Here is a 12,545-nt window from a genome sequence, read left to right on the forward strand (position 1 = left end):
ATTATTCTATTATACAACATAATAAAAAGATATAAATCTAACATGATAGAATTCATACCTTAGGATTGCAAAGAGAACGCCTTAAATTGGAAAAACAACCATCACAAACTATGGTGAGAGGAGCTTTTGCTGTAAGCTCTTCTCCACTCTTAGTTTTGTAGTGAACTCCTTTGACAATTCTATTTTCTTCTAATAAAGATGTGACAGTTTTTTGTTCTAACTTTACACTGCAAAACATAGTAGTACAAAAGCAAGATCATATGAACTTCATGTCTTCATGTATAGATATTTATTGAAGAATCAAGTTGTGAACTTGGTGAGAAAATTGTACTTGGGAAGAGAAGAAGCCTTCGCTAGCATTCTTTGGATGAAACGGCCATTTTGAAAGCTTTTACCGGAAATATTAGAACTAAACTTTTCCAAGGAATAAGAGAGCTTGGTATTTTTCCCATCTTTGTAAAGGGCATAGCTAAAGACCTATTGTGCATCAACTTCATCCACACAATCTGCAACAACTCATAACATTCATTCTGTTAAGAGCCTTAAATTTGATGAGCAGAGTCAGGAGAATGTGGTCATACCTAAGATTGAAATTCTTCAATAATTTGTCACAAAAAATCTTGTCATCCATTAGGAATTCAAGATTTAATAAATTGTATCTACTTAGAATTTAATCCAATCAACTAAACATCTACTTAAAAATGAAAATAAGCATCCGCATACCTAGTAAAATGAACATCTAACAATAATGAATTGTTCTCATCCAACAATAAGTCAAAGTCATAATAATAATCGTCAGAAACAACAAGAAGAAGAACAAATTTGCAATAGAAGTGCTTGCCACAACAACAATAAGTCTTTTGGGAAGAAGTGCAGGCATCTCATGAAGGAGCAAAGAGCCAAATTCTACATTCTTCGCCGATGCATAGCAATGCTTCTTTGTTGGGATGAGCACAGTTATTAACTTGAGACCCCTTTACCTTGCAACGCCGACGTCGGGAAGAAGGCACAAACCGGCTGCGATGGAGGCGTTGGAAGTCCGGGTTGCTGCGGTACATACGAATGAGGGTTCTGCGTACACAAAAGTCTCATGTCACGCGTACGCGTGAGCGTACGTTTTACCAAAATTTTTACTAAGTCTGAAAACTGCAGATTCACCATTTTAAACCCCAAACTTCCGACGCACATAACTTTTTCGTCTTAAAATATTTTTCATCCGTTCTTCGAACGGCATAAACTTCACGGACCCAATTTTCTTACAAAATAAGTTTGAAATCATTTGGAAATCCAAAAGCCAAGTTATGGCTCACCGAAGTTTGGCCAAAAACTAATTTTCACAAAAACTTCAAAACCTCATTTTCATTAAAACCAAACTCAAATCCCACTTCCTATACAGATATCCAGCATAACAACATACCAATTAAAATACCAAAACTTCTAAATCCTACCTCAATCAATTATAATCCTATATACACATTCTCATCCCTAATTTCATCACTTAAATCAATAAATTTCATCAACAATCCATCACAAAATACGTATTCACCCTCATACCTTAGCAAACATCATCAATTCACCATATAGCATTTTATCACCAACATCAACAACTAGCAATAACCATCAATCCATCCTCATACTCATTCAACATCCTTCATAAGTCTTACTAAGAATTAAGTACAATCATGCATCCAACCTATTCTATGGTCCAGTTTAAGTTTTCACAAAACATTATATATTAAATACGCAAAACCTAAACCATACCTTGACCGATTTTCACGTATTACCCGAGACAACCCACTAATGCACCGAACACAGCCCCAAGAGGTCCGAAATCACCAAGGCAACGTCATCCAACCTCCACCAAGTCTCAAGTGTCCACAAATCAAGCTCTAATTAATATATATACACCTAACTTTACATTACCACACATATACATACTCAAATTTAATACTCAACACACAAAATTAGAGAATTAACTAGAGTTATAGGATTCTCACCTTAAAACGGAAATTAGGACAAGACTCGGCAAGTCCACCAAGTTAATTTGATCCTAAACACCAAAATTTAACAATTTCAACATCTTTGCTCATGAATTTTCGAAAATGAAACTGAGAAAATCGAGGAAGAAAATGTGGATTTCTTACCTTACAATGTACCAGACTTTGTAGGGCTCAAAGCCATGGACGCGTGGCCGCAAACGGTGTGGCGATCGGAGCTCCGAATCAAAAGTTACATGGATTTGAATGAAATCAAGGGTTTGTGAACTTACAACATGTTCTTCCCCTTTTGAATATTCCCAGCATGTTTGCATGCTAAAAGGGAGAAGATGAGCTTCAGCTCATCATATTTAATGAGTTGGTTGGGCCCACGGGCTCGGTTCGGACTCGGTTCGACCGGTTTGGTCTGTCCGGCCTAATTTTGGACCAAATTTTTTAAAATTAGTGTCAAAATTCTTGTTTTAATTAGCTCTATCCTATTTTAATATAAAATTCATATTTCTAATTTCTTTTATTAAAAATTAATTTATTGATTAATTATTCGCTAATTTGACGTGGTTTACATACATAATGTATAAAATTAATATTTTTTAATACATATAAGTTATAATTTATTGATATAGAATTATAGATTATTTTTCTATTATTTAAGCCAGCTCGTGAACCGAGTCGGCTCATGAGCTCGAGTCGGCTCATGAACTCGAGTCAGCTCATGAGCTTTCGGTGAGCCAAGTTTGAACTTAAGAAATAGACTCGATTGTTAATGAGGTGAGCTGTGAGTCAAGCTCAATTTTCATGAGTCGAGCTTGAGCTTGTCTAGCTCGACTCAGCTCACTCACTTCCAGCCCTACTTGTGAACATAATTTTTCTTTCTTCTATAATTTTTCATGTTACTAAAATCTTGCCATTTAGGGATTATGATTTGCCACATTTGTTTCAGCAATGGAGCGGCGCTAGCTGGGTGCGCTTCATAATTTCTTAAAAGCAATTCATTATTATGTTCAGCAATAAGAAGGCAAGAAATTAGCTCAGAATATTTTTAAAATTATTTTTCTCGATACTGCTGCTACAGGAGCACATTTAAGGCATGGAAGGTCGAGAAAGTTTTCTCTAACATGTCATTATCAGTTATCTTTTTTCCACATAATTTTATTCATGAGTTAATTCAGAACATTGTTGAATTGTATTCATTTATAGATTTAAAATCCTATAGACGCAAGTGTGTCCACTCATACGAGTTTGAGGAAGTATCACTATCTTTTGATTATTATACCTTTCTTCAAGGTTCTTCCACAGATCTGCAGGATCTTTTAGTGTGAGATATTCATTTTTTAATCCTTCGTCAAGATGACGACGAAGGAAGATCATGGCTTTGGTTTTATTTTTTTGGGATGCATTATTTTCAACCTTAATGGTATTTCCAAGATCCATTGAATCAAGATTAATTTAGACATTTAATATCCATGATAAGTAGTTGTTTCTAGATATATCAAAAGTATTAAATTTAAGATGAGAGGATTTTAACATAATAAAAATTTATTACCTGAATCTTCCTAAATTTTGATCAGAGTCTCATACTGATAACGTGTTGTAAAATAATTAAATAAATAAGGAAGAGGAAATAAATATAAAATAAAGAAATGTAAATAGAGAACTCTAGTATTAATGTTCACCAATATTATTATCTCGCTATACTAAAGATGATTTATATATTAATATTATATATGTTGCAGCATATATATCTAAAGATAGAGATGAATGTTTTATATTCGTATTGTGTATGTATTGCTTCAAATTACGCTTCTATTTATACATGTATAGAATCTTCATTTTTAACCTTCATTAAATGTAATCTTTCTTGGTAACATGAGCATCCCACCATAAAAAAGTTGAGTCGCCTATGGACATCATATCACAGCATAAATATAATTAAATTCGATCCATATATATATATTCACATCTCAATTATTATGTTCATGTAAATTAATCTAAATTTATGATGTACAGACGCTGACATGGATACGGGGCATGATACGACACGAGACACGCCGACACACGAATTTTAAAATCTTGTAAGATACGAGAACATGCATATATATAAAATATAATGTATTTTTTAAAAAATAATAATGATACTTTGATATTTTATTAATATTAAAACATAAATTAATTTTTAATTATTTTTAATATCTTATTTTAATTATATAAAATATTTAAAATATTTTTTTATTTTAATAAATAATAATATATACTATTTTTAAATCTATTTTAAAAATACATATTAAGAATAAGATTGGACACACTGATATGTGATAGTATTTAAATGTGTTTAAATATATTCGAATAAATTATTTTGTTTTTATTAAGACACTATTGAACAAAATAAACACGCATATCAAATAAATCGTGATAGTATTTAAATATATTTAAATATATTCGAATAAATTATTTTATTTTTTATTAAAATACTGATGAAACAAAACAAACACATATCTAAAATAAATATCATATTCAGAATATATCCGATACACATTAATAAAATATCCGTGATTTAAACTTAATAGAGAAATAGAAGTTAAGTTTGATGCGGCATCTGGTATGAGATTATTCTGATTCTGAATCACAAGGCATGTGGTTTCGTGATTGAAGAAAGTTGCTTGGGTATCCAAAACTTACTCATAAATCCATTCAACTCCCCTAACTTATCCAAATTACCACACTACACCCACGTGTCCCCACGGATATATTCAACGCTTCGCTTACCCCTCCTGAAATGTCAAAATTACCCTTCCTTCAAATTTATTTGGAGCCGGACTCCCCCACATTTCCCAAATTGCCAAGGGAAGACGAAGAAGGATTTGAGGCAAAACCGTCTTGTGTTGTGTTGGGTTGGTCAAATCAAAATCGGAATCTTTAATGGTATCATCATTTTTAACTTAGTGCCGTTTTCGGTGACTCGCCGGTGGCCGGTTCAAAATTCCCATTTCTTGAGCTTTCAGTATTATGAAGAGCAACAACAACACCACCAATGGATTCATCCCTTCTTCTTTCAAGTCCATAGCTTCTCGCATTAAGACCGCTTCTTCCGGTTCCCGTTCTTCCCATTCCAAGAAGGATCAGGTGCGTGTTACTCAAATCAATTACCTGTTTTCTTTTTAGTTCTTGATTTCTTTCAGTTTCTTGCTACTGTTTTTTGTTTGAATTTCTACTGGCGTGGGTTAATTGAGTTAGTAGTAAGATACGATGCATTGTGTTTTCCAAATTTGATCATTCATTCAATTTAATGACATGGATTTGTGTATTATGATTAGGATTTAGGTGTAATTACGAGAATTAAAGAGAGTTAGTAAAATTCTTACTGATTGCTATTTCGAGTTTTGTGATTGCTTTTCAGCTGGCAATGGCATGGTGCAGTTGTGATTTATGAACGGAAGGCTAAGATATTAGATATCATGATTCAACTCTGTTTTGTTTTGTAGGTGCTTTGGGCTTGCTTTGACAAGCTAGAACTTGGTCCCTCTTCTTTTAGGAATGTTCTGTTACTTGGTTATTCAAATGGCTTTCAAGTTCTTGATGTGGAAGATGCTACTAATGTCAGGGAGATTGTCTCGAAGCACGATGATCCGGTTTCGTTTTTACAAATGCAGCCCGTCCCTAAGAAACCTGAGGGTTCTGAAGGATTTAGATCATCACATCCTTTGCTCTTAGTTGTTGCTTGTGATAAGTCAAAGATTCCGGGTCCAGTGCAAAATAGTAGAGATGGATTTGTCAGGGATCATGCTGAACCTCAAGCTGAGAATGTTTTTGGTTCAGCTACAGCTGTTAGATTTTACTCGCTTAAGTCTCATACCTATGTTCATGCTCTCAGATTTCGTTCCACCGTCTACATGGTTAGATGTAGTCCTAAAGTTGTGGCTGTGGGTCTTGCTATGCAAGTAAGGTTTTGATTCAATTTTTTAATTTGATTTACTTTTAACACTATGCATGAATACCTGAATTTGTTGGGTAAATGGAACTTATGATAATTTTAGTTACATCCTGGATAGGTTTTGCTATTTCCTTTCACATGTGTAGAGAGGTTGCTGGTATTGATGATTTGTTTCTCATGTCACCTAATAGATGATTTAATGTTGTCTAGATGTGAATGTAGTGTAATACACTGTTATTGATGTTTCTACTGTCACAATTAAAACATCATTTCCCCCCCTATTTTATTGCTGCTTGCAGATATACTGTTTTGACGCACTTACGCTTGAGAGTAAGTTCAGTGTCCTGACTCATCCTGTACCTGAGTTGGGTGGCCAAGGAGTGGTTGGGGTTAATATTGGGTACGGTCCCATGGCTTTAGGGCCCCGGTGGTTGGCTTATGCTTCTAACAGTCCTTTGCTGTCAAATAAAAGTCGACTAAGTCCTCAAAGTGTGACTCCTCCTGCTGTCAGCCCATCAACATCTCCCAGCAATGGAAACCCGGTAGCCCGATATGCCCTGGAATCCAGCAAGCACTTGGCTGCCGGGCTCATCAACCTCAGTGACAAGGGGTACAGAACATTGTCTAAATACTGTCAGGATCTTATGCCTGATGGATCCAATTCTCCGGTTTCATCAAATTCAATCTGGAAAGCTAGTCGGTTTACCCCACCTACCCCTGAAACAGATACCACCGGTGTGGTAAGTCATCTAATTTTAGTGAAAGCATACCACGTTGTAATCTGATTTTCTTATGCAGCATGATGCTGACTAGATATTTTCCTGTTAAAGTATATTGGCATCTGTATTACGATTTACATGAGATCATCTATTCGCGCAGCTTATCCATAGAAGAAAGATTGTTTAAGGTAGTTATAGTTCTTAGTATTATTGATGTATCATCCCTTTCCTACCCCTTCTTTTTAATGTTGTGGCAGCTGAAGCAATCATTCTATTCTAGCTTCTTGTTGATATTATTATCACAAATCTATTGCAGGTTGTTGTGAAAGATTTTGTTTCTAGAGCTGTTGTGGCTCAATTTAAGGCCCATACTAGTCCAATATCAGCTTTGTGTTTTGACCCAAGTGGGACACTTTTGGTCACAGCATCGATTCATGGAAACAATATTAATATATTTCGGATTATGCCCTCCTCTTCACGGAATGGATCAGGTCATCAAAGCACTGATTTGAGCTATTCTCATGTCCACCTATACAAGCTCCACCGTGGCTTGACATCAGCCGTATGCTCCTATTTTCACAATTTCTTTAAGGCCTTGGTTTTAGTATGTACTCATGAAGGTTTTACTTTATGGTGTATATTATGCAGGTCATACAAGATATTTGTTTTAGCCATATGAGTCAGTGGGTTGCCATTATTTCTTCCAAGGGCACTTGCCATATTTTTTCTCTTGCCCCTTTTGGTGGTGAGACAGTTCTTCAGATACATAATCATGACACAGAGGGACCTATTCTGTTTCCAGTGTTGTCACTGCCATGGTGGTTCACTCCACATTTCACTGTAAACCAGCAACAATCTTGCCCAGCACCTCCACCTCCTGTTGTCCTCTCTGTGGTTAGCAGAATAAAAAATAATGCTGGATGGCTCAATATAGTTAGTAATGCTACATCTTCTGCAGCAGGAAAAGTCTGCATTCCTTCTGGTGCTGTTTCTGCAGTCTTTCATAGTTCCATATCTTGTGATACGGGCAACACGTTGTCTAATATTCATGCTCTGGAGTATTTATTGGTATATGCCCCGTCTGGTCATTTAATTCAATATAAACTACTTCCATCACTCGGGCCAGAGCCTAGTGGAACTGTTCCAAGAATGGATTCTGTTCCTTCTGCACATACAGAAGAAGAGAATTTAAGAGTTAAAGTTGAACCAGTTCAGTGGTGGGATGCCTGTAGAAGAAATGATTGGCCAGAAAAAGAGGTGCATATAGTAGGGAATAATCTTGGTCTTGAAGCTGCAGAAATGATCTTGGGAACTTCAGATTGTGAAGATAATAATGTTGGAAACAATAATTGCATTAAATTCAATGACCAATGTCACTTTTCAAATGCAGAGGTACAGATAAACTCTGGGAGGATACCAATATGGCAGAAGTCTGAGGTATTTAAGTGGTTTCTATTCTGATACTGCTGCTTGTTACGTCTCCCAATACATATTCTTTCAACTAAGCTCTTGCCCCCTCAATGTTTAGGTATCTTTCTTTGTGATGAGCCCTTTGGTGACCAAGGAGCTGATTTTACGTGAATCTAGTACCAGTGGAGAGATTGAAATTGAGAATATTCCTATTGATGAGGTTGAAATAAGGCGGAAGGATTTGTTGCCTGTCTTTGACCATTTCCATCGGGTTGACAGGTAATTGTTACTTATCTTCGCTTTCTTTGATCAGTTAGAGAAGTCATTTGTGTAATTAGTTACCCAGATCCTTTCCATTCTAGATATGAGATGTACTTATTTCATCGCATTGCCATTTTAGTATTTACATGGTAGATTTGTAGAGAGGAGTCAATTTTTTCTTGCAATAATTGTTTTTAATATCTAGTTTGCTCCTTGCATACCTATTATGTAAATGAACTAAAGCGTGACTTTGTGAGGAGGGTGTTTACTTCTTGTCTTTGGAGAGATCAATTTAGAGGGTTAGTTGATTGCCTTTTTCCTTTTGGCAGAGGTATTGTCATGGGAAGAAGTTCTAGCTCGTCATCTGATTCTCATGGAGCTGAAGAGAAGTTTTCTGGCGATGCTGTACTTTCCCAATCAAAGTTGAAGATACCTGGCTCAGCTTTGAAGGCAGATGCTGGTATGATAAGCAATTCAATATGGCATCTTCTATTAGAGTGCCCCCATGTTATTTAACTTAGTTTTTATACTGTCCTCTCAGGCTTGTCAGGATATTTTTCTTCATCAATTGACTCATCTGGAAGTGATATTAATGTAAAGAATAGAGAGGAATACGTGTCGGAATCACCTCTTCCAAGCCTGAAGACTGTTAACATGGATGACATTGCAGCTGGTGGCTCACAAGTGAATTCATCAAAAGGTGGCAAAGCTAATGAGAGTTTGAATTCAAGTTTTAACGATTGTAACTTGAATATGAACGTTACACATGATGGGCTAGTCCATGACTCGCCTGACTTTGGGCAAATTTTTCAAGAGGATTATTCAAAAGCATCAATTGGCTGTCCTGAATCAGCAGAGGTTGTTTCTGATGAGGAATGTAGCAGTCCCTGTGTGAGGGAGAAATCAGAGGAAGATGGTGATGATGATGGCATGCTTGGTGGTGTATTTGAGTTCTCTGAGGAAGGTATGAATATGAAACAGTTCAATTTGAAAAGGATTGAATTTGAATGGAATTTATATCAAAAATAATTTTTGTTGCACCATCTTTTCCGTTTTGCAGGTTAATGGCTGCTTTTTTTGGTGCTTACCTTTCTCTTGAAGTTATTGTGAATTGGTGGTGTAAAGGATTTCTTTTAAATTGACAAATGTGGGTGATTTCCTTGCAACAAGCTAATTGCTACTGACCATTGATTGAAGGGATTTTAAAATTTCTAATGTTCTCACACAATGTTCCTTCCTTCCAAGGTGAATGATTTTCTTGTGATTTCAATGTAAATGTTGTATATTATTTGTCAGGGTACTGGCCAGATTCTTCATATGTTTCTAAATGTATTCTTTCCACTCACGCACCATGAAAAAATAAGGAAGGGGGGGGGGGGAGGGGGGGGGAGGGTTCAAACTAAGAAAATGAAGTAGTTTCCTACTGTGTACCAAGATGAGAGAAAAAAAAATGAAAAAAAAAAGGGAAAAAAAGAAGAAAGAAGGAAAGAAATATTTACTCTGTTCTCTTCTCCTCTGTTTCTATTCAAGCAAGATTATTCCTCATTTCTCGTTATGTGGATTAAAGGAAAAAAAAAAAAAAAAAAAAAAACAAAAGATTGTATCAAGTTTAGCCCTTATGCCTGCGTGTTTGCGTACAATGTAACCAAAATAATGTCTTACCACTCTGATTAATAGTTTAATACTGTCTTATTCATCACATGACAGTAGATATGGAATATAAATAGTATATTGACGTTTAATATAAGAATAGTTTCTGACTTCAGTTAAGTTACCCACTAGATGAGATTTTAACAATCGATATGTTATCATATGGTGAGACATTGTATTAAGACAAATGAAAAAACACTAAGAAACGAATTCCATTAAAGATTAATGTCATGCCTCCCTAATAATTGCTTCAAAACTCGTTGACAGAAAGAGCAAGGATCCTTAGACTGGAGCTTCGGCTATTAAGATTAGTTAAAATCAAGATCTAAATCGCATGCAAATGAACTTCTATTCAGCTTTATCAGTTCATAAATTCCATCTAGCAAAGCAAAAATTTCATTGCTTAGTGGATGTGATCTATCTTCCACAATGAACTTATGCAATTGGTCTCCCTGTTCAATGAAACTATGTCCAGCTACTTTCGTAATTTTGCTGCCCTTCATCGCCTTCCTAAGCTTTGAAACTCCATCCCAATGACCAGCCGAAGCATAAATATTGGAAAGAATGACATAGTTTCCAGGATTCCAAGGCTCAAGGGCAAACAGTGATTTGGCTGCAATCTCAGCCAGCTCAACATTACCATGGAAGCTGCAAGCTCCCAAGAGAGCTCCCCATATTACTGAATCTGGTTTCATGGGCATGCTTTGTATGACACTGTAAGCTTCTTGTAACTGGCCGGCCCGGCCTAGGAGATCGACAATGCAGCCATAGTGTTGTAGTTTGGGAACAATGTGGAAGTCCGTTGTCATTGACTTGAAGATATATCTCCCTTTAGCAACCATGCCATCATGGGTGCATGCCAAGAGGAGCCCCACAAATGTAACATCGTCCGGTGAGGTTCCCTCTCTCAGCATTTGGTCATAAAGCTCAAGTGCCTTGCAACATTGTCCATGAACAGCCAAACCCATGATCATTGAATTCCAAGAGCACAAGTTTCTCAAGCTTCCAATCTCATCAAACACCCTCCAAGCAACATCAATCTTGCCACATTTCGCATACATCTCTAACACAGCATTACTCACATATAAATTCTTGAAATACCCGTTTTCTCTTGCATAAGCTTCAATCCTCTGACCAATTTCCAATGCCCCAAGATTAGCACAAGCCGGCAAAATGCTTGCCAATGTTACTTCATTCGGCTTTGTGACTTTCTCCCTTTCCATCGTCAGAAACAAATCCAAAGCCTTCTCGTACAGCTTGTTCTGCGAGTAACCGGATATCATGGTGGTCCACGACACCACACTCCTACAAGGCATCAACAGGAACAACTCTAATGCTCTCTCCATATCCCCAAACCTCGCATATCCCGCAATCATGGCATTCCAAGAAGGTACCCCTCTCACAGCCATTTCATCAAACACATGGCGTGCCATCTTCAAAGAACCCAGTTTAGCATACATATCAAGCAAAGCTGTGGCAGCAAATACATCAGGTTCAAAGCCTGATTTGATGAAATGGGTATGGAGCATTTGGGCAAGGAAAGGGGAAGAGAGTGAGGTGCATGCAGAGAAGAGGAAATTGAAAGTGTGTTCATTTGGTTGGAAGCCATGGAGAAGCATTTGGGAATAAAGGGAGAAGCAGCGGCGCGTGTTGCTTCCATTGATGGAGTAGGCTTGGATGAGCCTATTGTAGAGAAAGACGGTGGCTTTGGGATCGGGTGAGTGGCAGAGAAAGGAATGTGCATAGCTAAGGTTTGGGATTTGAAGAAGCTTCTCAATGATGACTTTGGTGTTGTCTATGCCATTTCTCAGGGTGTATCCATGGATTTGCTTCACTTGGTTCATCACACTTTGGTTGGGCTCCGAACACACATTGCAATCTTTTTCAACTTGTTATGTAATATGTACCATCTATCATGTATTCATGTTTCATGGTTAACTGACTTAACCGACAGTGACATGTCAAATAATGTCGAGTTAGAGTACAGGTTGGCATTTTATTTGTTTCCCTCAACTGGTCCATCAGATGTGAAATTAGAGAATTTTTGTCCAAGAGTGCCACCAGATTTTGTAATAGTTATCAATTAGTTATTTAGAGTGTTTTTAATGGTGTGATATTATATTTAATAGTATAAGATTATTCATTTTTTTTTTAGTGATTAATGGTGTGGGATTACTCATATTATATCCTCTAGACTTTCTTTCTTTTTATAGTCAATTTTTTTTTTTAATTTTAAATGTTAGATTATAATTTTAGATCTTAAATTTTAAATTTATCTTTTTTAAAAATAAAAATTAAAAAAAAATTATAATAAAAGTTAAGTAATATTAATTAAAATTTAATTTTTTATACTTATTCGAAGTCAAATATTTATATTTTTGTATTAAATTAAGTATTATTTTATTTTAAAAAATGATAATTTTTTTTAATCAAAGATAGAGAAATTTAAATTCGTAATTTTTTAAGTGAATATAGAAAAATTATGTCATTTGAATTATAATTTGTTTGCTAAAAAAAATCCTTACAAAAACTTGTTAAAAGAAATATATTTCTTTCGATTAAGACATTAATTTTGTCATC

The 12,545-nt window shown here is 35.8% G+C and overlaps 2 protein-coding genes across 2 annotated transcripts; one reads left to right on the forward strand and one right to left on the reverse strand.

Annotated features, from left to right (window-relative positions):
* The first annotated feature begins 4,607 nt into the window (after positions 1-4,607).
* LOC112758187 (autophagy-related protein 18h) lies at positions 4,608-9,610 on the forward strand. Its single transcript, XM_025806792.3, has 9 exons — positions 4,608-5,117; positions 5,477-5,932; positions 6,225-6,665; positions 6,961-7,206; positions 7,293-8,081; positions 8,173-8,333; positions 8,645-8,775; positions 8,857-9,279; positions 9,376-9,610. Exons 1-9 carry the CDS (start codon positions 5,001-5,003, stop codon positions 9,378-9,380), a joined length of 2,769 nt encoding a protein of 922 aa, XP_025662577.1. The 5' UTR covers positions 4,608-5,000; the 3' UTR covers positions 9,381-9,610.
* Positions 9,611-9,989: 379 nt separating this feature from the next.
* Positions 9,990-12,113, reverse strand: LOC112758188 (pentatricopeptide repeat-containing protein At5g08510). The gene has a single exon (XM_025806793.3). It carries the CDS (start codon positions 11,807-11,809, stop codon positions 10,274-10,276), a length of 1,536 nt encoding a protein of 511 aa, XP_025662578.1. The 5' UTR covers positions 11,810-12,113; the 3' UTR covers positions 9,990-10,273.
* Between the last annotated feature and the right edge of the window lie 432 nt (positions 12,114-12,545).

Source organism: Arachis hypogaea, chromosome 16 (assembly GCF_003086295.3).
Source record: "Arachis hypogaea cultivar Tifrunner chromosome 16, arahy.Tifrunner.gnm2.J5K5, whole genome shotgun sequence".
NCBI classification, from domain to species: domain Eukaryota; kingdom Viridiplantae; phylum Streptophyta; class Magnoliopsida; order Fabales; family Fabaceae; genus Arachis; species Arachis hypogaea.